Source organism: Petaurus breviceps, unplaced genomic scaffold, assembly GCF_028583685.1.
Source record: "Petaurus breviceps papuanus isolate PSGF00001 unplaced genomic scaffold, PetGlider_PUasm1.0 214, whole genome shotgun sequence".
NCBI lineage: Eukaryota > Metazoa > Chordata > Mammalia > Diprotodontia > Petauridae > Petaurus > Petaurus breviceps.
In genome coordinates, this window is record NW_027185863.1 from 11,548,226 (window position 1) to 11,569,950 (window position 21,725).

Below are 21,725 nucleotides of genomic sequence, written 5' to 3' on the forward strand. Positions count from 1 at the left end.
GAGATAAATGTTTCTTCCTGCATTAAGTTTTAAGAGCTGGACTAATCTACTTATTCCAGTAAGATGGTCACCAAATTAAGAAACTTTCAATTTCTTATTTCAAGATATATCTTTAAAATAAATTAGGAGATGGTTATTTCTAATGGGAAGGCCCTTCATTACACTTTTTACCTACAACTATGCTCCTGTCAAGAAATTTGGTGACCTAAGATTTCTCAGGAGACACATTCAGAAGAGAAAATTTCACATATACATATTTTGGAAGTTATTTACTTTTAGATTTTTCCACACAAAAGAGGTACCTTTTTTTTTTTAAACACAGACAAATATCGACATACAACTTCTCTTAAGCACTCCAAGCTTCATAGCATAAAATGAGGTTACATGTTAATTAGAATACCAGTCCAATACAAAACAGAATGGAATCTTGCAGAAAATCCTATACTCCTTCTTTCACAATTACTCAGCAAAATTATTCACCAAGTAAGTCTCTTGTTAATAGAAGAACCATTAAAAAAAATTCCATAGACCAAATTAGGCCAAATATTATTAAGGTAAGATATATCCTTTTACCTTACAATAGGGTCATTTCTTTCCTGGTAAACATGTATGCGTCCGACAAATCTGAAATGACAAAAAAAAAGAATATCTCATTTTCTCACCCATCACAACATTAAAACAATTTTTAAACTTTTTTTTATTAAGTTTGAGTTCCAAATCCCATCCCTCCTCCCCCTTCCCTAAGACAGTAAGCAATCAGATATAGGTTATATATGTGCAATCAAGTAAAACATTTCCATATTAACTCATTCTGTACAAGAAGATGAAAGGATGGAAGTAAAGAATATCAGACAATATCAGTTCTTTCACTGGAGGTGAACAGCATGCTTTATCAAGTCCTTTGGGATTGTCTTAAATCATTATATTGTTGAGAGTAAAGTAATTTACAATTCCTCATCACACAGTGCTGCTGTTACTGTGTACAATGTTATTCTGGTTCTGCTCACTTCACTTTGCATCAGTTCATGTAAGTCTTTCCAAGTTATTCTGAAATCATCCTTCTTGACATTGTTACAGCACCACAATCATGTGCCACAGCTCGTTTAGCCATACCCCAATTGATGGATATCCCTTTGATTTCCAATTCTTAGCCACCAAGAAAAGTGTTGCTATAAATATTTTTGTATAAATAGGTCCTTTTCCCTTTAAAAAAAAATCTCTTTGGGATACAGACCTCTCTTCAGTACTGCTGGATCAAAGGGTATGTATAGTTTGGTTGCCCTTTGGGCATAGTTCCAAATTGCTCTGCAGAATGGTTGAATCAGTTCACAACTCCACCAACAGGGCAAGGGCTGCACTTGAGGACCTGGATGGCCACATGTCCCCCGCCTCTGTACTAACCAATCTGATAGGTGTGAGACAGTACCTCAGAGTTGTTTTAATTTGCATTTCTCTAATCAATAGAGATTTAGATAATTTTTTTATGCAACTTTAGATAGTTTTGATTTCTTTGTCCAAAAATTGCCTGTTCATATCCTTTATCCATTTATCAAGTAGAGAATGACTTGTATTCTTATAAATTTTATTCAGTTCTTATATATTTGAGAAATGAGGACTTTACCAGAGATGCTGCAAAAATTACCCCCCATTTTCTACTTTCCTTCTAACTTTGGTTGCATTAGTTTTTTTTTTTTTTGTACAAAAATGTTTTAATTTTATATAACCAAAATAGTCCATTTTACATTTTGTAATGCTATTTAAAACTTGTTTGGTCCTAAATTCTTCCCTTATCTAGGACTTAATTTTCTTAACATTTTGGTGTCCATCTTTAAGATACGGCTACAATATTGAATATTTAAGCACTATGGTATTGGAGGTCACTAAAATGCCCTAAGAAGAAGAGCCCTCATTCTGACAGTACAACTGTACCTGAATTTCTCTTTTGCTGTCCAGATAACCATGAATTCTCAAAAGATATGCCAAGGAAGCAAAGCATTGAAAGTCCTGAAGCCTTCACAACAATGGGTCTGATTACAAACTGTGTATATGCTTGTTATCCAAGCACTGGCCTAGCAGTACCTCCTATGTATAAAATACCATGGATACAATAAAAAGAGTCTTTGCCCTCAGAGCCTATACTTAAGACCAGAACTGAAGTGGAATGAGGCAGTGACATCATGAATATAAATAAGGACATACAAGGTAATGTTAGGAGAGGGGGAGTAAGGTAGGGAAATGAAGTCTTCAGAAAGGTCAGCTGAGTCCTCAAGTCAGAAAAGGTCTCTGAGAGGTAGAACTGAAGCAGGAATATAATTCAAATATGGAGGTCTTCTTGAGTGAGTTCACAGAAGGAGTATAAGGTTTAAGAAAGAGCTGCTAGTCTAGTTTGGAAGGGATCCAGGGTGGGTCAAGGAGAGGAATATAAAGTAATGCTGCTAAGGTAAAAGGGAGCCAGACTAGGAAGGGCCTTAAAATACAAGACCAAGGATTTTCTTTTCTTGAGTGGAGGTATGCCATGATCAGATTGGTATTTCACTGATAACTTATCTCTTGTGTATAAGGCAGACTAGAGAGGGGAAAGCCCACAAGTGGGGGGATTAGGAGGCTGTCACAACTAAGACGGTGGCATGTGAGCGGAAAGGAGGGAGGGGAAGGAAATGAGAAGGTAGAGTGGACAAGGCTTGGTAAGTGATTAGGTATGAGGGGAAAGAGTCAAGAAAAGCTTCTACATTATGAGCCTAAGGGACTGGGAAATGTGGTGCCATCACATAAGTACGGATGACTAGAAGGATGAGGAGGGAGAAGACAGCAAGTCCTATTTTGGGCATATAAAGCGAGAAATGCTGACAGGACGTCCATACGGAGAAGCTCAACAAGCAATCAGTAATGCAGAAACGGCGTCCAGGAGAGGGAAGAGGGAGCTTTGTAGTTCAGTCACTGCAGTCACATCTGTCTCTTCGTAACCCCGTTTGGGTTTCTTGGCAAAGATACTGGAGGAGTTTAAGAAAAGACACTCAAGAAGTTATCAGAACTCTTACTTGTAGAGGTCAGGCTGAGGTTGTTCACATTCAACGGTAGCATGTAAGCTGTCGATTTCTTCTTCGGTTTGAAATCCCTTTGTTTCTTGCACTGCATAATAAGTCTATCAATTGAAAAAAAATGTAAAGACATCATTCAAAAATGAAAACAAAAACAGTAGCTAGCTACTTTATTCCCAGAAAAGCAAACTTCTTTTATTTCCTTATAATGTATACAAACAGTTTGGATACATAACACAAACACGTGGGAAACAGAAAACAGTTGCTACATTCCTATTATATGAATATTCAGGTCAACTGTGTCGTTCCCACTATCCAGGCATAGTCTTTCAAGCACTAATTCTTCCATTTACTAATTTTCTTCATACCTAACAAATCCAAATGGAAATGACTGCTGCGATGCAGACATCAATGCATTTCCCAAATACATCAATGGTCTACATGAATGGTCTAGTAGCATCAACTTCCTATCTGACTTTCACTTCGTCTGAAACATAGTGCCTTTATGATCTTACAATTAGAATGTTTAAAAAAAAAAACTATATGTCTAAACAGTCAGCTTAAAATATCCAGGCATGCATTATACAAAGAGCATTATCTGGTGAAAAGGAGATGAACAAATCCCCAGGGAAGTAAGCAGGGAACCTGACCCTTCCTTGCATGGAATGAGGAAGGGAATGTTCCACAAAGGCTCAGCGGGGAAGCAATCTTCATTTCTACTTTTCTTGGATTATTTCCATCTTTGGTAAGGGGGAAAAAAAAAAAAACTAAATGTGTTGCAGGAGTCCAGTATCTCCACTAACAAAGCATTAGTATATTAGGTATTAAAGGATACACAAGGAATAAAAGATACAGTCCTTGTTTGTAAAGACAGTAAGTGGTCATTTACCCTATTCCCTGACTTTTAAGATAGTAAGACAAACTAAAATAAATGAAATTAATTATACATGAAAAGACTGTAGTACAAATATTCTAAGAGTTTAAGTTTTGAACACAGATGACTTAGATAATGATGTTCCACCGAAATGCATCTTTCTTCTACTTGAGTTATCAGCTCCTATGATATCATTGGGATGTATTTGATGTGGCACCCTTTGGGGGAGGGGGTGAGTTATAGGGGAGATGTTGCCAACAGACAATTTCTACAGGCTCATCAAGCTCCAGAGAAAGTTTATCACTCTTTTGTAGGGGTTCTTGCTTCTTCTAAGAAGTTGTTGATTGCAACAAAAACCTTACTCACAGGACTGTAACTCAAAGGCCTATAATGTTACAAAACAAGAAGTTAATTCACTTAGGATATGTCTACGTAGGAAACTAATCTCCCTTTCCACATATGGACATTTCTGCAAATATAGCCTGCTATTCTGGTGTTTTGGACTCGCAAAACGTTAATTTGTTATTATGCATTACCCAATTTTAGAGTGATTAAAGGCTAAGAAAAGATTTGGGTCCATTAAGCCATGGCCATTTCCATAAACCCTTTGTAGTATGGGCCATACTCAATTCTCATATTTCTATGACAAAACATTTACAAAGAAGAACAATTATTTTATTCATTCATCTATTATTAGTAATTGCTTAAAAAGCAATAGCTAAAGAAGAACAGCCTAGATCCAGTTGTGTAGAAAGAGGGTAAGAATGTAATTCTAATTCAATTTTGTCTTCTTAGGGTATTTTAAATTAAAGAACTCACTAAATATATTGTGTTACTTATGACATAATTCTGTAGTAGTCAGACATTAATTCTGACCACTAAAATTATCATCTGAGTCATTGTATCTAAAAATAAAAATACAATTTTAACCAAGCCTTCTCATTCCAACAATTTATTCATGCAACTTTTCTGGTTAATATTTCCATTTGATATTCCTTATTTCAAATTACACGACCCTAATTTGAGTTATGACACTTTCTGTTATTCTGATTTCAATAAGCTACATAGAGTTTGGGGTGGAGAATGAAGGGAAGATTGGAGGGTGATTTCCTTTTTTAAAAAAGGAAAAATCATGGTGTCCTTACTCTTTGCCCTGTTCACACTAACTTCTCTAACAGAAGCCTGGTGTCTATGGTTACCTAAACATAGAACTAAAACCCCCCAGTTTAACAAAAGGATACATTACTTTATGACTTGATTCACCATCCAAGCTGGCTGTTGTAACATAACATGTTCCATCCTCTCTGCTGCTAGAAAGAAATATTAAGTCACACGGAAAGGTTTCACCATCGTTTACCATCACAATATCTCCAACCTACATGGTGAAAAAAAAGGATAAAATTAATTTTCTTTTCACTAGCCAATCAGCACATACCTCTGTGGAGCTGACCAAAGTTCCTCTCTCCAACTCCTCTACCTCCCACTTTTTTTAAAGTAAGGGACACAGAAACAGTCACAAGTGCTTCAAAAGGGTTGGGAATCACAACAGACTAGAAAAGTGGATGGAGAACAACTTCACTTCCACAATTCATAAAGTCAATCTTGATAGTGTTCTTGAAAAATGTCCAAGTAATCTATTATCAATGCTGACCTTCAAAGGGTCCGAGCTAACGGAAAGAAAAACAGGTATGGTGGGGATGCCTAGTGGAGCAGCTGGGCTGCTGGGGTCAAGAAGACCTGAGTTCAGATCTACCCTGAGATCCTTACTAGTTACTTAACCTGTGTGCCTCAGTTTCCTCATCTGTAAAATGGGGATATTAACAGCATCTCCCTCCCAGGGATGTAGTGTAGATCAAATGAGATAATGATTGCAAAGCCCTTACCACAATGCCTGACACATGGAAAGCACTATATAAATGTTGGTTTTTATTATTATTGCTACTCATCTACAGTAAAACACAATAATGGTAAGGTTATTTCCAAATTTATGACAATTTCTTTCTAAAGAGGTTGTTCCTTCTTTGAAGCAACTGAAGTCTAGAGTTGGATTTTAAAATAATCTAACATCTAGTAATTTTATAATTTAATTTAAAAATAATGTGGACATGTAGTACATTTAAAAAGTAAGAAAACACCATACTACTGAGATGATATTTTGACTTGGGACAAATAGAATTAGTGGGAGCTTTAAAAGCACAACAGTGAAAATTGTTAGTGCAGTGCTATATAAAGTATAATGTCTTTGGACATTTATGTTTGGACTGTTTCTATGAAAACATAGATGTTTTGATGCATTTATCCTGCTTTAGTTTCTCCATCTATAAAATGGGGAGGTTAAGACAAGATAGTCTTTAAGATTGGCCCTGCTTACACTAAAATTTTATTATCTATGAAATACAGAGCTTAGTGATATCCAAAAAGCAACAATACAATTATTGAATGAGTATTAACTAAGCATGAAAACAGTAATCTTAAAGTAATGAGGTAAGTGGAAAAACAAAAAAACTTATACAAAAAAAAAAGGAATCACAGAATTCTTTCCCATAAAAATCTAGAAATAAATTTAAGTTCAACTGAAGACTCTTTGGACATTAGTTATGTCTATCTCTCATGGGAAAAACATAGTCGACATTTCAGACTTCTACATTTCTTAACATCCTCCTAGAGGGAAAGACATCTGTGATATAGCTCAAATATCGCATTCTTCCCCTTTCTCTAATATTAATTTTAATTAATATTAAAATAAAAAAAATAAATATAAACTTTTAATATACTTTGTGTATCTAGAGAAAAAGATGCCATCAAAAATAAAGACATGACTCAGGAAGAATAAATGAGCTTCTAATGGATTTCAAATCCTTCTAAAAACTTAGGCTATCGAAACTGTTACCATCTAAACTGATAAAATGCAAAGCATTTTCAAAGCATTATACTTGATTCAACAGTCAACGGGTTGCTCTCCTACACCCACATTTTGTTTACTAAGTGACTGAATTTTAGAGAACTTTAAAATTAGTGTGTGACCTTGGGCAAGTTACTTAAACCCAATTGACCTCCAAAAAGCAAAAGCAAAAAAAAAAAAAAAGCTTCATCTATTTTTTTCCCTTCACATCCCTGGGTTTGAATACTCAGTACTAAAAAGCTGCATATTTCTCACAAGAAGTTCACCTTTTAAAAATTTTATTTAGCTTAAGTTAGACAATGCAGATCATTTCCTTTAAAAGGACAAGGGCAAAGTATTGGCTTAAAAAAAAATAACAGATCCCTTCCTACAACATGGCAAAAATGTGCAAAGATTATAACACAGTTAAAGAAAACAGCTGTGAAATCTGGCCTGAGCTCCTAAGACTGGAGGGGGAAAATGGCTAATGTCAGTCTGCAATTTGATGTGTCATGTGTTTCATCCCATATATACTCGCAAAAATGCTTATACCACCAAAGAATTCTAGTTTCCCAGAACTTACCTATCTGCCTGCATGGGTCTATACAATAGACACAAAAAACCAGTTTGGGTTACCCACTGTGTCATAGACTCTCCAGGTGAGCCAAGTAAATACATTTTAAGGTCATTAATTTGGAGCAAATGGGGAAAAAGGCAATCAGAATGACTGAAAAGTCACAAAATTATGTTGTGGCATTGTAAAGATAAAATTCTTACAAATATAAAGTAATGGTCATTGGTTTTACAAAGAGTTGTCTATAAGAGAGTATAGTATAGAGGAAAAATCGCTAATTTGGGAATCAGAGCACCTGCATTGAAATCCTTTCTCTGATGTTTACTACCTGTATGGCTTTGAGCATATGGCCAAAGGGCCACTCTGGGCCTTAGTTGTCTCTGCTGTAAAATAATAGAGTAAGGCTAAAAGACTGATCCTCCCTCCCAACTCATCATCTATGACCCAATCAATGACAGTTTTCCAACAAGGTAAACATTTTGTTATGTCAGTATCATCATCATCATCATCACAACAACAACAACAATAATAATAAATAAATAAAATAACAAAATTTTGTAGCACTTTAAGGTTTACAAAGACCTTTTCCTACACCTTTACCCCAAGTATTATTTATCCCCATTTCACAGATGAGGAAATTAACACCAATGAAAGTTACATGACTGAACCATAATCACAAAACCAGAAAATGGCAAAGCTGGGATCTGAATTCAAAAAGCTCCTGATCCAGGAGTCCAACACCCTCCGCACCAGACCATGCTAACTCATAAAGACATGATTCCTGAGGGGTGAACGACTAATTCTTTTTCTTCAGTTTTAAGCAGCCAGCATGAGTGAACAACAAGCATTCAGACAGTACCTACTATGGGCCGGGCACTATGCTAAGCACGTGGACAGGAAGGAAGGAAGGCAAAGAACAGTCTCTTCTCTCAAGGAGCTAAACGTCTAATGTGGTAGACAACATGCGACCAGATACGAACAAGATATATTCAGGATAAAGGAGCTCTAGCAGAGCAGAGATTTGGGAGCAGAAGAAGTGATGACCACATATAGCGTGGAAGTGAAGGAAAGATGGAGTATGAGGAGCCCCTGGGGGGCTAGCCTGGAAAAGAAGGCAAAACTGGAAGAAAAAGAAAAGGAAGGGGAAGGGAAAGGGATAGCTGCAGATTCAGGATTGACTTTAATAGACCATATCAGTGATTTGCACATAAAAAGGTATTTCTCAAGTGACTGAAAATAGCAGTCTGCTAAGTATCACAATCTTTTTACCCATGGCCTTTTTTTCCCCCCACTAGTAATTTACTCAGTAAAATTACAGATCCTTTTTAAGTCAAGGAGAGAAACCAGGCCTTCAATTTATGACCAATTCCAAATTAGTACAGTTTTGTATTATATTATAAATTACTAAAATTGTTTTAATTTTCTTAGATGTCTCATTTTTTTCCTCCTGTTTTATGAACTGCTTCCTGGTATAATCTTATAAGCATTTAAATTATGACATAATCCATTCTGCCAAGAAAATAAAGCTGCAATGGGTCCCAAATAAGGTATTTTCACCAACTGTTACTCACTCTTAAATTCCGGCTTTGTTTTCGGACAAGTTTGCCATGCTGAATAAAATGGACAGGGCACTGGTTCATTGCATTGTCTGCTTTATGTCGAAGCCAGTCTTCATACCCCTATAAGAAAGAAACAGAAGGTTAAGAAAAACAGTCTGCAACAACCTAAACTTTCAATAATCTAAAATGTTTTTTTAAACTATATTGCTATAACAGACCAGATTTATAGGTAGAAAGTTAAATTTCTATCTGATTCTACAAAACTACTTTGCTAAGAATTTAGAATATATATGAAATGGAAGTTAAGGGTCAGTTCTTATTGTTTGACTTAGTGATGAATAATGTCCTTGAAACTGTTTTTGTTAGTTGGGGGCTTTCCTGCTGCTTATAAACATGCCCATGTCTTTACAATTCTCCTTCCCCAAGCATCCTTAAAAATTCCCTCCCTTAATCTGACCACCTCCACAAGCCTATGGTTCCCTCTCTCTCTCTGAGCTAACCTCCTTGAGAAAGCTGTTTATAATCAATGATTCTACTTCCTCTCCTCTTACTCGCTTCTAAACTCTTTGCCATCTGGCTTGTGATCTCATTATCCAACTGAAACTGATGTCTTCTAAGTCACTAATGATCTCTTAAATTCCAAATCTAATGTCCCCTCCCCCCCCCAATCTTTCTTTCTTGATCTCTGTAGCCTTGATCTGTTATCACCCCCTTGTGGATATTCTCTCCTTTTTAAAGGTGTCCATAATTAATATTACTCTTTCCTGGTTCTCCTTCTGACCTGTCTGATCACTACCACTTTCTGGATCTACAACCAGGTCACACCCATTATCTACAGATGTGCATGTCAAGCTTCTGTCCTGGGCCATTTTCTCTCCTCTCTATATACTATTTCACTCAGTGATCTGTCATCAGTTTCCACAAATTCAATGATCTTCTGTAGACAGCTGTATCTTAGGCTATTTACCAAGCCTTAGCTTTTCTCCTATCTCACGTAAATTTTGAAATGAATGCCCCAGAGACATTTCAAACACAACAAATCCAAAACATTGTCTTTCTGGCCTTGCTGTCCTTTTTTCTGAATTTCCCTATTATTACTGTCAAGGGCACTAATATCCTCTCAGTTGCCCAACCTCGGAGTAAGCCTCGCTCTCGCTTATTCCATGTGTCTAATCTGTTATCAGTCTGTCATTTTTTTCTTCCCAATACCTCTTGTTTACATCTCCTCTCCACTCACACTAGCCAGCACTCTGGCACATCTAGACCTTCATCAACTCGCTCCTGGGCTACTACAAGAGCCTTGTGGTTGGTCTCGTCCAATTTCATTTGCTTAAGATGGGGTTGTTCAGACTAATGCATATACATATGTGTGTGTGCAGTTTCTAGTATTTAATAATTCATTCTTAGTTTTTTACTTTTAAGTTTCAATACTGCAGATCATCGCTCATGTTGCTGAGAAGAATGAAGCCAGTCAACATGAGGCTCCCCATTTCTCTCTCTCCCTTTACTTCTTTAAACTTGCTTGTCTTTTTCTATCTTCTTCCTTCTAGTCTCAAAGGATGAACTAGGCTCCCTTCTTGTCAACTCTACCCTTTCCATCTGAACCCTTGGCACCACCTTCTCCACCTCCAAATTTTTAGCCACTAAATCTTTTTCTTGCTCACTTTCAATCTCTCTTCTATCACCAGACCTGGACCTCATACTTGAGCTTTATTCTCAGGGATAGTGAGTTCCCTGTCATTGGAGGTCTTAAATAGATGATGGAAAAGCACTACCTGGGAGTGTTGTACACAGGATCAAGATTAGGGTAAATGTGGGACCAGATGACCTCTGAGGTCTAACCCAACAAAAAGTTTGAGATTCTGTGGCTTCCAACTTTCTGATGAATATTATCATCAGGATGTCTTATACTGCCACAAAATTAGTATATCTATAAACCAGAATCCATCATATTCCCCAGCAAACCAGCTATCTCAATCCTATGAGTCTCTATCAACTTTAGAACAAGAGAAAAGAAAGTCCAGAAGAATATCTGTATTTAGCAGATCTTTCCAGCAGTTAGCAGCTTTAGATTTGAGTTCACAGAATATATACAGTTGAGGAAGAGGAAAAATGAAAAATCTACCACTTGCGGTTTTTGTTACAGCTAACAAGTGATAGGGTGTAGAAAGGGAGCTCTCTGTATCTGTCACCAGGTATGTGAAGGGAAGATGTACAGAGGCAGACAGTTATTTAAGCAGGGCATAATGCAAGGACTTTGGGCTGCCCCTGCAACCATAATCACTTTAGAACTGGAGTCTCTCCAAATGCTAAAGTGTACAAGTAGAAAGAGAGACTTGGTTTTAAGGAAATAAACACAAACCCTGCATAATACATCTTGAGCATTCAAAGCCTCAAGAAGACAGATAATTTGGAATACTTAAACATATATTTTCCTCTAAGGAATGATGCTAGATTCCCTTTTTGGACATTTTTACACATAGGGTAGACAATTATTTTTAAGGGAAATTTTGTGAGCAATTTCACCTGAAGACAAAGAGATGGGTAAGACAGTTCCTTGTAGAATAGTCTCTAGTCAAGATTTTAGGAGTATAAGCACAGATGGCTTTGTTTTAAAGGGCTGTTGGTGGCTGAGGAGACAGAGAGCATTCTGGGGGATGAAAGCTGGAAAGCTTGACTACAATGTACTGTAGACATGGTTAATGGATAATAATCACTTAGATAATTGGATCCCTTGAGACTCAACTGCACTCTTGTCATAGACCTTCCAGCTCCCCTGGCCACACCACCTATTACAAATACTTCTTGTCATGCCTATAGCAGGGGGAGGGTGTCACAGTAAAAGCATCAATCTGGAGTGGCCCAATGGAAGCATGCACGCTATGGGCGACTGCAAGTAGGGTTTGATAAGCACCAAATGCCCCTATTTTCACTGGGTAGCATGACCCAAGTAAAGGATGTACAGAGTTACTGCAGATATGATGAATACGGATTGTGAGAAAATACATTCTCCTGTAACTGAGAGGCTGACTGAAGCAGTGGACGGAAAGAGTCTTGGAGTCGGGGAAACCTGGGTTCACGTTTCAGCTCTGACATACACTGGCCATATCACCTGACCTTTCAAGTGCTCCAGGCCACTCCATAAGACTGTAAGCTGAAAAGTAGTTGCAGACATACAATGGTAGACCCCAAATCAAATGCTCTTTGTACCATAAAAGAGACGTCATTGAAGAGGAAGCCTTTAAAATTACATCTGGATAGATAAGTGGTTCAGAAGTTCTCAATTACTTTTTTAGAGAGCATAAAAATAGATTTTCCTGAATTACCAGATAACTAGAATTACAATGATGAAAACATGGATGTGAATCAGCTATGGGTTTCACAGGAGCAGTAGAAGGTGTATTTTTCACTTAGAAAATGACAGCTTTGTGGCTCTTGTTAATTGCACACATACGATGCTGTCATGTGGAACAGGTTTTTGTTTCTTTACCATTTATGCTACGCTACTTAAATTACCATTGTGTGTTGAAAGAATGCTGTTGTAAGTAAAAGGTGTCTATCAGAAAAGCCTCCCCACAACAGCTATTAGAAGCCATCATCTCACAAATGATCTAGGTGTCCCAAATGAAAATATGCTGTGCAAACTGCTGAATGTAATTTCATATGTTTCACAGGTTTCAAGTACCTAAGGTGATAGCGTCCTTTATTAGAAAGCAGCATTTCTTTGAGAAAAGAAAGTGGGTGCAATTATTTTAGCATTTTCTAGTTTCGAAAAGTGCCACATAAAGATTGAAGTTAAGCATGTGGACAAGAAAGGACAGCAAGGATACACTAGCAGCTGTGTGAACCCGATGCAGAGGCTCCCTCCAGTGACGGAGGGTTCTTCTTTTATCCTATGACACTCTTCCCCACACGCTCACATGAATCCTCCATAGAGCCTCGAAACATGCCAAACATCAATGGAGCCTGTGTGAGTGAGGTCGGGCGGTTATCCCTCATAATATCCTTCACTGGTCTACTTCACTTTCTATTTTGAGGCTACTTTTCCTGCATAATCCATACAATGGGTCACAGGCTGTAGTCTACTTCAGATAACTTGCAACTTTAATTCAATAAACATAGTGCACTAGTAAGGGATCCAATTCTCCCTTTGGGTATTGCTGCCATAGGGACAGGGATAGGAAAAAGACCCAGACCTGGGATTTCGTTGGGAAAGGTCAACAACTCCTTCTGCCATGTGTACAGAGGGACGCATGGAGTACTGAGTGGTTAAGTGGTCTGCCTGCATTGCACAGATACTATGTGCCCAAGCTAGGACTTGCACTCAGGTTCTTCATGACTCCACGGCCAGCTCTCCATCCATTAGCTACCTCTTCTTTTGTGTGATTTATACTTAAAAAAAGAGAAAACATCATCATATTCTCCAATGGTACCCCTGGCAAATGTAACTTCTTTGGCAACCTAACCACAGGTTAGCTCAATGACAATATCAGCATGGGACATAGGTTCAGGAAAGAAGCTCTAAGCACTGTGACTCTGGAAAAATATGCCTAGGAACATCTCAGGCTAAGCAGACTTTGGGCCCGGTGAGGAAGGAGGATGACCAAGTCAAGTCAGACCTCTTAGCCCACTCTAGACAAAACTTAATTTGCCCCACCTCCTAGGGACTGGTATCTGACCAACACTATGGTTAGTGGGTAGTCAGTCATATTTTTTTTCCACATCAGGACAAGATGAGAATGTTAGGTCTTCATATAAAGCCTGGCCAACTTCAAAGAAATCAAAGCATTCAATCTTTAAATTTTAATACATTGAAGATCTGAGAGATTCATGATTATGAATACCCACTTTGCCTATGCAAACTGTAGAATGACTCTCTTTGCAGTAATAAGTACAAGACTACTTAAGTAGGTAGTCTTCAAAAGTGGCTATAATATGGAAATTCAATACTCTATAGCCAAATTGGGGGTAAGGCTCTCTTCAATTAACTAGACTGGTCCTCTGTTCTTCAAACAATACAAATATAGTCCATCATCAATACAGCCTGAGAAGCCTTTCTAGTTGGATAGTTCTAAGCAGAACGTGGACTCTTCAGACCCAGCTTTTGAGAACTCAAGGGTCACCTCCACACTACTTCAGCGAAATACTCAATCTTTAACAATTTTATATTTGTAACTCTCCAATATATCAGCACGTCCTTATAATATGGGTAGAGCACCAATGCAAAGACATCAAGGAAGTCACACGAGATCATGGAGCATCCCTATTCAATCAAAAGTTAGAGGGAAACCCCTAACATAATTCTCTAGGTCGTCAATCTAGCCAAGGGATTGGGCAACTTCTCTTAATTTACCTAAGTGTAAATGCAGCACAAGCTTGTGAGATCATGAGTGGAGAGGGACTGAGAAGGAATATAAAGCCTCAAAGGGTCATGAGGCAGGCAGTTTACCATTTAGAGGCATGCCAGCAGCAGCTCCCCAGCATGGACATACTGGAGACAAGTGTCCCCAACAAGAGCCCACATTTCCCGAACTTCTGTCCTTAGATCTGATCACTACCGTGTTTCCCCGATAATAAGACCTATCCTGAAAATAAGCCCTCCCCTTACTGTGTAAGATTCCTCTAAAATAAGCCCTCCCCCGAAAATAAGCCCTATTGAGATTGCTACTGTAGTGAAGGTGATCCCCTGCGCTACACACTACATTATGGTACCCTCTGTATGCACCCCCCCCCCGGTGAAACGCACGCCGCGCTCCGAGCTGCATCCAATCAGAGCTGCAGCAGTGAGCGCGTCATCCTGTTCTTTATTGAATAAAGGTACATTTTTTTGTTCACATTTACCTGTTTATTAAAATTGCTGTCAATTTTCATTAAAATAAGCCCTCCCCTGAAAATAAGCCCTCTGGTGTTTTTCTGTCCAAAAAAAATAATAAGACAGTGTCTTATTATCGGGGAAACACGGTATTACTGGGCAAGTTCACAGTAAGTAGAAGGGGGACCTTAGAAACAATTAATCAGCAGGTATATTGTGACCTCTTCCTTTGAACTACAAGGGCATTGTGATTAGGAAAATTAGCTAACTTGGTATACCTGGGTTAGATGAAGTTTGCTAAACTGACAGTTTACCAACCTTGCATTTCTAGGCCTAAATGTAGTTAGTATTTCCTGGTACATAGGCACATCTATCAGTGGTCATACAAGGCGCTGCTTCTAAGCTATGGCCAAGGAATAGGCCAGTCCCCCAAAGCCACAACTCAGTGTCCAGTGAAATAATTCTCTACAAAACAGCCCATAATTCAGAGAACTGGGTTGATTTAATGTAAGGCAAACTAACATTAGAAAGAAAAATAAAAATGCTATATGTATCAGAAAGATGATGAACCAAGTTCTTAATTTTGAGGATAAAATTCTCACCTGTTTGATAGCTGTGACAGCAATGACAAAGAATAAAGGAAGTCCACTTGTGATTGGACTTGTGGGTGTATCAATAATCAACTGCAATTAAAATAAAATTAGACAGTTAATTTCAAAATACTCAGCTTGGTGACTGATTTTTGATCAGGGCCCTACATAAAATCACAATAGCACTTACTTTTGGTTTTCCAACATATATTAAAAAGTTTTGTCTCATTTTATCTTAACAACCTCCCTGTGAGGCGAGGAGGGCAATTACTATGCCAGCTATACAAACACAGCAGCTGTGGGAGAGAGAGGTTAAGTGATCTGCTTAAGACAATACAGCTGGTTAACTGAAAAGCCATATTAGTCTGCCCAGGGCTTTCAACTCCTACCAGTTGGACAACTCCTACAAGTGTGGAACATCAGAATGACAATGCTGTGTTAATGAAAATATTTCAAAAGCATCTAAGTGTTTTATGAAACTTTCTTGATGTTACTCTTACTAAGGGTGCATGAAGTCGGTTTGGAAACCCTGGAGCCTCTCTGGCTTTCTTTGGACTATATGCTCATATTCTGGAAAATTCTAATCATATCAAGGCACAGAACTGCTTTGTTTTTTCAGTATTTATTTACATGATCAAATTATTCTTGCTCTTCTCTTTGGTGCTCAAGTATCAACGGTGAGAGAAATAAGCAACACTACCTTGCACTTCTCTGAAGAAAGGGGTACATAATCACTGAAAAGTAAACTTATTGGGTATGTTCAGCCTGAAAGGCAAACCTATTATAAAGGTCTTGCAGCAGATGTTTACTCATGAAGAAAATTAAATAAGAAGCAGTTCTCTTACAACAATGGATTAGGGAGGAGTTCTTTTTCTTATTAAGTAAGCAATAAGTCAGTTCCTGAAGGGTAAGACACTTACTCATTGGGATATACTTGATTTGGTGATAGAAAGTAAATGGACTTACCTGTACCAGAAAGATGATAAGAAAATAAAAATTTGCTATTCTTCTGAACTGCTCAAACAAATTCTTGGGGATGAAGTTCCAAAATGTGTACTGTACATAGAAAAAATAAAGGGATCAATTTTCTTGGTATATGATCAGATATCTAAAATAAATAAATAAATAAATAAGTATATATATATTTTGGTCTGTGTTCTCTTCTGCAACATGGCTAATGTGCAAATATGTTTTGCATGATTGCATATGTATAATCTGTATCACACTGCTTGCCTTTTCAAGGAGTGGGGAGGGGAGAAAGAAAATTTGGAACTCAAAAATTATTTTTAAAAATGTTTAAAATTGTTTTTACATGTAATTGATAAAAAAATTCCAAAAGATGAAGTATATTTTTAAAAATTTTAATGAGGAGCTTAGAAAAAGAAATCACTGTCGCTTTCCATTGAATTCTTCTCCCACACCTGCAGAAGCTTTACCTTCTAACAAATAAAGTCAAGCAAAACAACCTAGCACCATGGGTAAATCTCAAATGTAGGCTTCGTTCCTCACCTCTAGACTACACTTCTCTGTATGGAGGCATCCTCCATCATCAATCTTTTGAAGTCATGATTGGTCACCAAAAATGTCTTATTTTATACAGTATTTCACTTCATGCAGTATTACTTTGTGGTGTGCTAAACAGCATTAAGAGTTAAAAGTATCTTTCTGGAAATAAAATTACCAGTGAAAAGCAGCATGCAGTAAGTAACACAGGTAAAAGTCTGGACACAGGGCCAAGACAGACCTTGGTTCAAATCTTTCTCTGACCCTTACTAGCTGTGTGCTCATGGGCGAGCTACTCATCCTCTCTAAGCCTCAATTTTCCCAATTGTAATACAGAGGAAATAACACCTATACTACTTGTCTCTCAAATTTGTTTTATGGATTAAATGAAATAATGTACATAAAGCATTTAAACTACTATATCAATATCAGCTATCAATCGAAAAGTAAATGCACTAATTGAGCCTTAGTCAATTTGTTCAAATAGACAGAAGAATTAGTTATAATTAAAATCCTAAGAACTGAAGTGGAAATTCATGGGACCACAGAAATTCAAAAGAAATTAATTAAATGTCTATTATGCTAAAAACAAGAAACAAGCCTAAGGATACAAAAACAAAAATTAAATGCTCAATGTACTCAAGTAGCTAAAAGTCTGGGGAAGGGAGCAGAAAAAAGACAAGAATTAAGGATGACAGGAGGCAAGGCATGAGAGACAAAGGAGAGTTCCCCATACTTTACTGTAGAATTTGAAATATTAAATTCTACCTAACTGAAACTAGTTCAAGGTAACTAGAATAAGATGGGTATCTCTCCAATTAACTGATAGCTATAATTCTGAACATTAAAATAATATGATAAATTACAAAGTTATATAAGTAAGAATCTCAGAACACAGAATAGTTATTTCCACTTTATCATATATCATAAAAGTATTTTTTGAGAGAATTCAAGAAGCAACACAAAATTTGCCTTTCACACAATCTCTGCCTTGGTCAGAAAACTGTTTCCAAACAATATGATCGAAACAAAATTCTTACCCAAAATTCCTTAACTAGAACATCTTTCAGAGTAACTCAAGAACGTGACTGGCTCACATACTTTTATAAACACATACACTTACTGCATTCTTGCTTCCAAAGCAAAAAGACTATTCTAAAAAATTATAGCTGAATAATAGGTTTTTTTTTAATCCACTTGGTGAACATCAAAGGAGATTATCTTGAGAAAAAATAAGAGTCTTCCTTCAATTCTTTACCAAGTAAGGAATAAAACACTTCCCCTCAATATTTAACCACCACATGTCTCGAGTTCATTTGGGTTAGACTCTTCACATTTGCATGAGAAGCTCAAATAATGTCACTTTCAAGTATCAATGAAGTCTATATCAGTACAAAGGCTACAGACTGTATTTATTACCATGGCTTTCAAATAAAGCTCATCACTTATTTATGGTGAAAAATGCTTTGTCCTTCAAAGTTTCCAGTTGCTCAACTTGGCGATATTCCTAGAAAAGTTAAACAAAATGGTTGCAATTCTCCATCAGCCTTAGAAACTACAAGGACGACTTGTCCAATGCCACTGCTGCTCAACAACACAGCCAGGAGAGCTCAGGCCTGCTGACTCCAAACCCAGCAGCCCCTTCACTACACAGCAAGCTTCCCACACTTCAAAACTGCTTTCCAAGTTTCACTTCCACTACGAAGGCCTCCCCAAAGCCTCCTGATACTGCTATTCCTCTTGCCTATTCTCTAGGAAAATATAGTACATAAAGAACTCACCGTGAACCATCTTGACTTCCTGCAGTTGTTTCATTCCTTTGTGTTAGTATTATTTACCCAATGAGACAGTAAGTTCACTGAGGGTAGGGGGCATTTCTTCTCTCTCTCTGCCCCTGGGCAGAGAATAGGTAGGCATTCACTAAATGGCTAAGTGACTGATTAGGAAAATGATCCAAGATTATGCTTTGAGTTTGAAAATGTTTTTCAAATGTTCAGACTTAATTCTACATCTTTTCTAATCATTTAGCAGACCTTCAGGGCTACCTCTAAATCTTTGGGTGACCAGTCATAGCCACCTAAAGCAGGAGTTCTTAAACTCTTGTAAGCTTGTTTTAAAAATATTTTTTAAATTAAATTTTTTTTAAAAAATTTAAAATATGTTTTAAAATACTTTAGCAATTATATTTAATTGCAACTCATTTCCTTTGCAATCTTATGTATTTTATGCATAAAATATGCACATTTTTCTGATAGGAGCATATAGCGTTCACCAAAATGCCAAAGGGCATTATGCCAAAAGGCATCATAACTGTTTGCATGTCTCCCCTATTTGACTGTGAGCTTCTCAAAACAGAAGGCTTTTATCCTTTCTTGGTAACCCTGGTGCTTCACACAAGTGCTTAGTACATAGTAGGGGCTTAATAAATGTTGAATGACTGACAATGCTAAATGGGTCCATGTCCAAAAAAAAAAAAATGCCAAGAACTTCTGACCTAAAGAAACCAGCAATGGAGATGGTTTGTTGGGAGTCTGGGAATGCAGTATAAAAACTAAAATGAGTAATGAGAATATTAGCATCTGAGTCAAGGTGTATACAATTAGCATGACATTAAATAATATATATTACACAATAGATGTCATGAAAAATTTCAGATTTAGTACCACATAATAATAGCTGGAAACACTTGGCCTACACAAGGCCATTTCAAATCTCCAAAGAAGTCCCCCAAATCTGCCATCTGTGTGGTTATTAAATTTCTATTCATGTAACAGGGATTTTGGTTCACCATTCAATACAGTAAGATACAGGGCGTGATCAGCCCTTAGTCTGCCACTTGATTTGTTGCCATAATCACTCTCATCACCCCAAGTTCTAATGTAAGCCATAGATATGTCTGGATAATTATTAGTAACATTATAACCTCTCTATCACTAAATAATTAAAATTTTTAGACCTCAAACCCACTTGTTAATCACTACTTCTTTTCTCAAATGGAGAAGTCTCTTTTCGCATGAGCATTTGCTCACATCTATGTTTATATCAAAATCCCTTTTCTTCTAGCCAGAAAGAAAACATCAGTCGTCGGCGATGTAATCTATTAGTAATTTAACAAGCATAACACAACCGCGTGAATAACGACTTAGAAGGTTTCCGCTTTGTGGATCACAGATAGTCAGTCGCCACTAACCATCACTGCTACTCCTGACTTTACTTCTGAAATACAGATCCCCATCATACATGTGCTCAAAATGACGGCTGAACTCCTTAGAAAATCCTCCTTTTTATCTGCAATGTAAGGGTTAAACTCAGTTCTGTGGAGGAAGTCAGTTCTTTCTCTCTGTCCCGAAAGCATCTTTGCCAAGAAAACCCCACATGGGGTCACAGAGAGTAGGCCACAAGTGAAACAACCTGACAACATGGTGCGAAGACAGGATCTTCATGCAGACTAACCACAAATCCTCCAAGACTGCATGGTTACGGTGGATACTGTTAATATGATTCCTCCATAAACATCCTATTCTGATGCCTAAACCAGATGTGGAGGTTGACCTGGATCACTGGAAAGTCATGTCAGGGAGATACAAGCTGCTTCAGCATCCGGCAATGTGTCAGGACCAGCCTTGGCACGTTAGGAATTAAGGCTTGCAACTAAAAGGTTAGTCACCAGGGATGACTTATTTTTGGGCTTCAGTAACACATAAAAGGCAGTCTCTTCTGCCTCATTGGGCTACAATATTCATTGTTGGAGGGAATGATGAAGTCACAATTATCTTGACGTATTACACATATTACAAGGGATCAAAAGAGAAAAGCAATATTTAATGATCTATGGTGATTAAGAAGGGGGAAGAAAAGAACCCTATGAATTTATTTAAGACTAGGTGACAGTTAACCTATAGTAGATTTATGCATGTCAGATTGCATAAGCAAAACTAAAAATGGCACACTTTCTATTCTGAATACAGAGGACTAATGATGCACTTTTGGTTTTTTTGAAAATCAAGCAGTCCAGCATCTAGTCAAACAGTACAGCATACAATTGTGCTTATATTCTAGTCTCTGCTCTAATAACAGCAATTTATGCTTTAAAATATTTAATATTTGAAATCTCAGACTGTCCAAACTACTAGACGGCATAAAGAGGTTTTCTTGTAATAACAAAGCACGGAAATCTAAAGAGTTCGCTGCATCGTTATACTGTGTGTCAACACACTTAATATTTTGCCTTGATTTAATGTTGGAAAACAAAAGGCAGCTGACCCTTGCCCCCCCCCAAATGCTTTTACATATATTATCTTTATCTTTAATCCTGACAATGAGAAAAATTCAATAGTATTAGAACAGCTGACCCACTTTTATCAGGTAAATCAAATCTCGAGTTTTACATAATTTAATTGAAGTGTAGTTTATAAACAAAGATACCCAGAATAGCATAATTTGATCTGCCCTGGAGGCATGCTTCTTTCCTCACTAGCTCAATACACACTGTTGCTGTTCAGACATTTTCAGCTGCATCAGACTCTTCATGACCCCACTTGGGGTTCTTGTGGCAGACACTGGATGGGTTTGCCATCTTCTTCTCCAGCTCCTTTCAGAGAGGAGGAAATGGAGGCAAAAGGCTTTCAGTTTGCCCAGTCACACAGCTTGTAAATGGTTGAGACCAGATTTGAACTCAGAAAGACGAATCTTTTTGACTCCAGGCCTGGCCCTCTGTGCACCGTGGTGCCTCTCACGTAACCCCACTCCCCCATTTCTAATCCCTTTGTAACACCTTCTGTATACGTCCCTTTCTGTCCTCCCACACTGGAAGCCTTGTGCAGGTCCTCATCACCCTGCGTCTGGACTCTCCCCACCCCAGGCCATGCATCCAGCTCCCAAAGTGATCATCCTA

At 37.6% G+C, this 21,725-nt stretch overlaps 1 protein-coding gene across 1 annotated transcript in view; it reads right to left on the bottom strand.

Moving 5' to 3' along the window:
* Positions 1–21,725, bottom strand: part of ATP11A (ATPase phospholipid transporting 11A) — a 222,955-nt gene that overhangs the window by 70,639 nt on the left and 130,591 nt on the right. Inside the window, 6 exon segments of the mRNA XM_069094096.1 lie at positions 574–624; positions 3,039–3,142; positions 5,159–5,287; positions 8,939–9,046; positions 15,341–15,421; positions 16,295–16,384. Of these exon segments, the coding sequence (XP_068950197.1) occupies positions 574–624; positions 3,039–3,142; positions 5,159–5,287; positions 8,939–9,046; positions 15,341–15,421; positions 16,295–16,384 (563 nt within the window).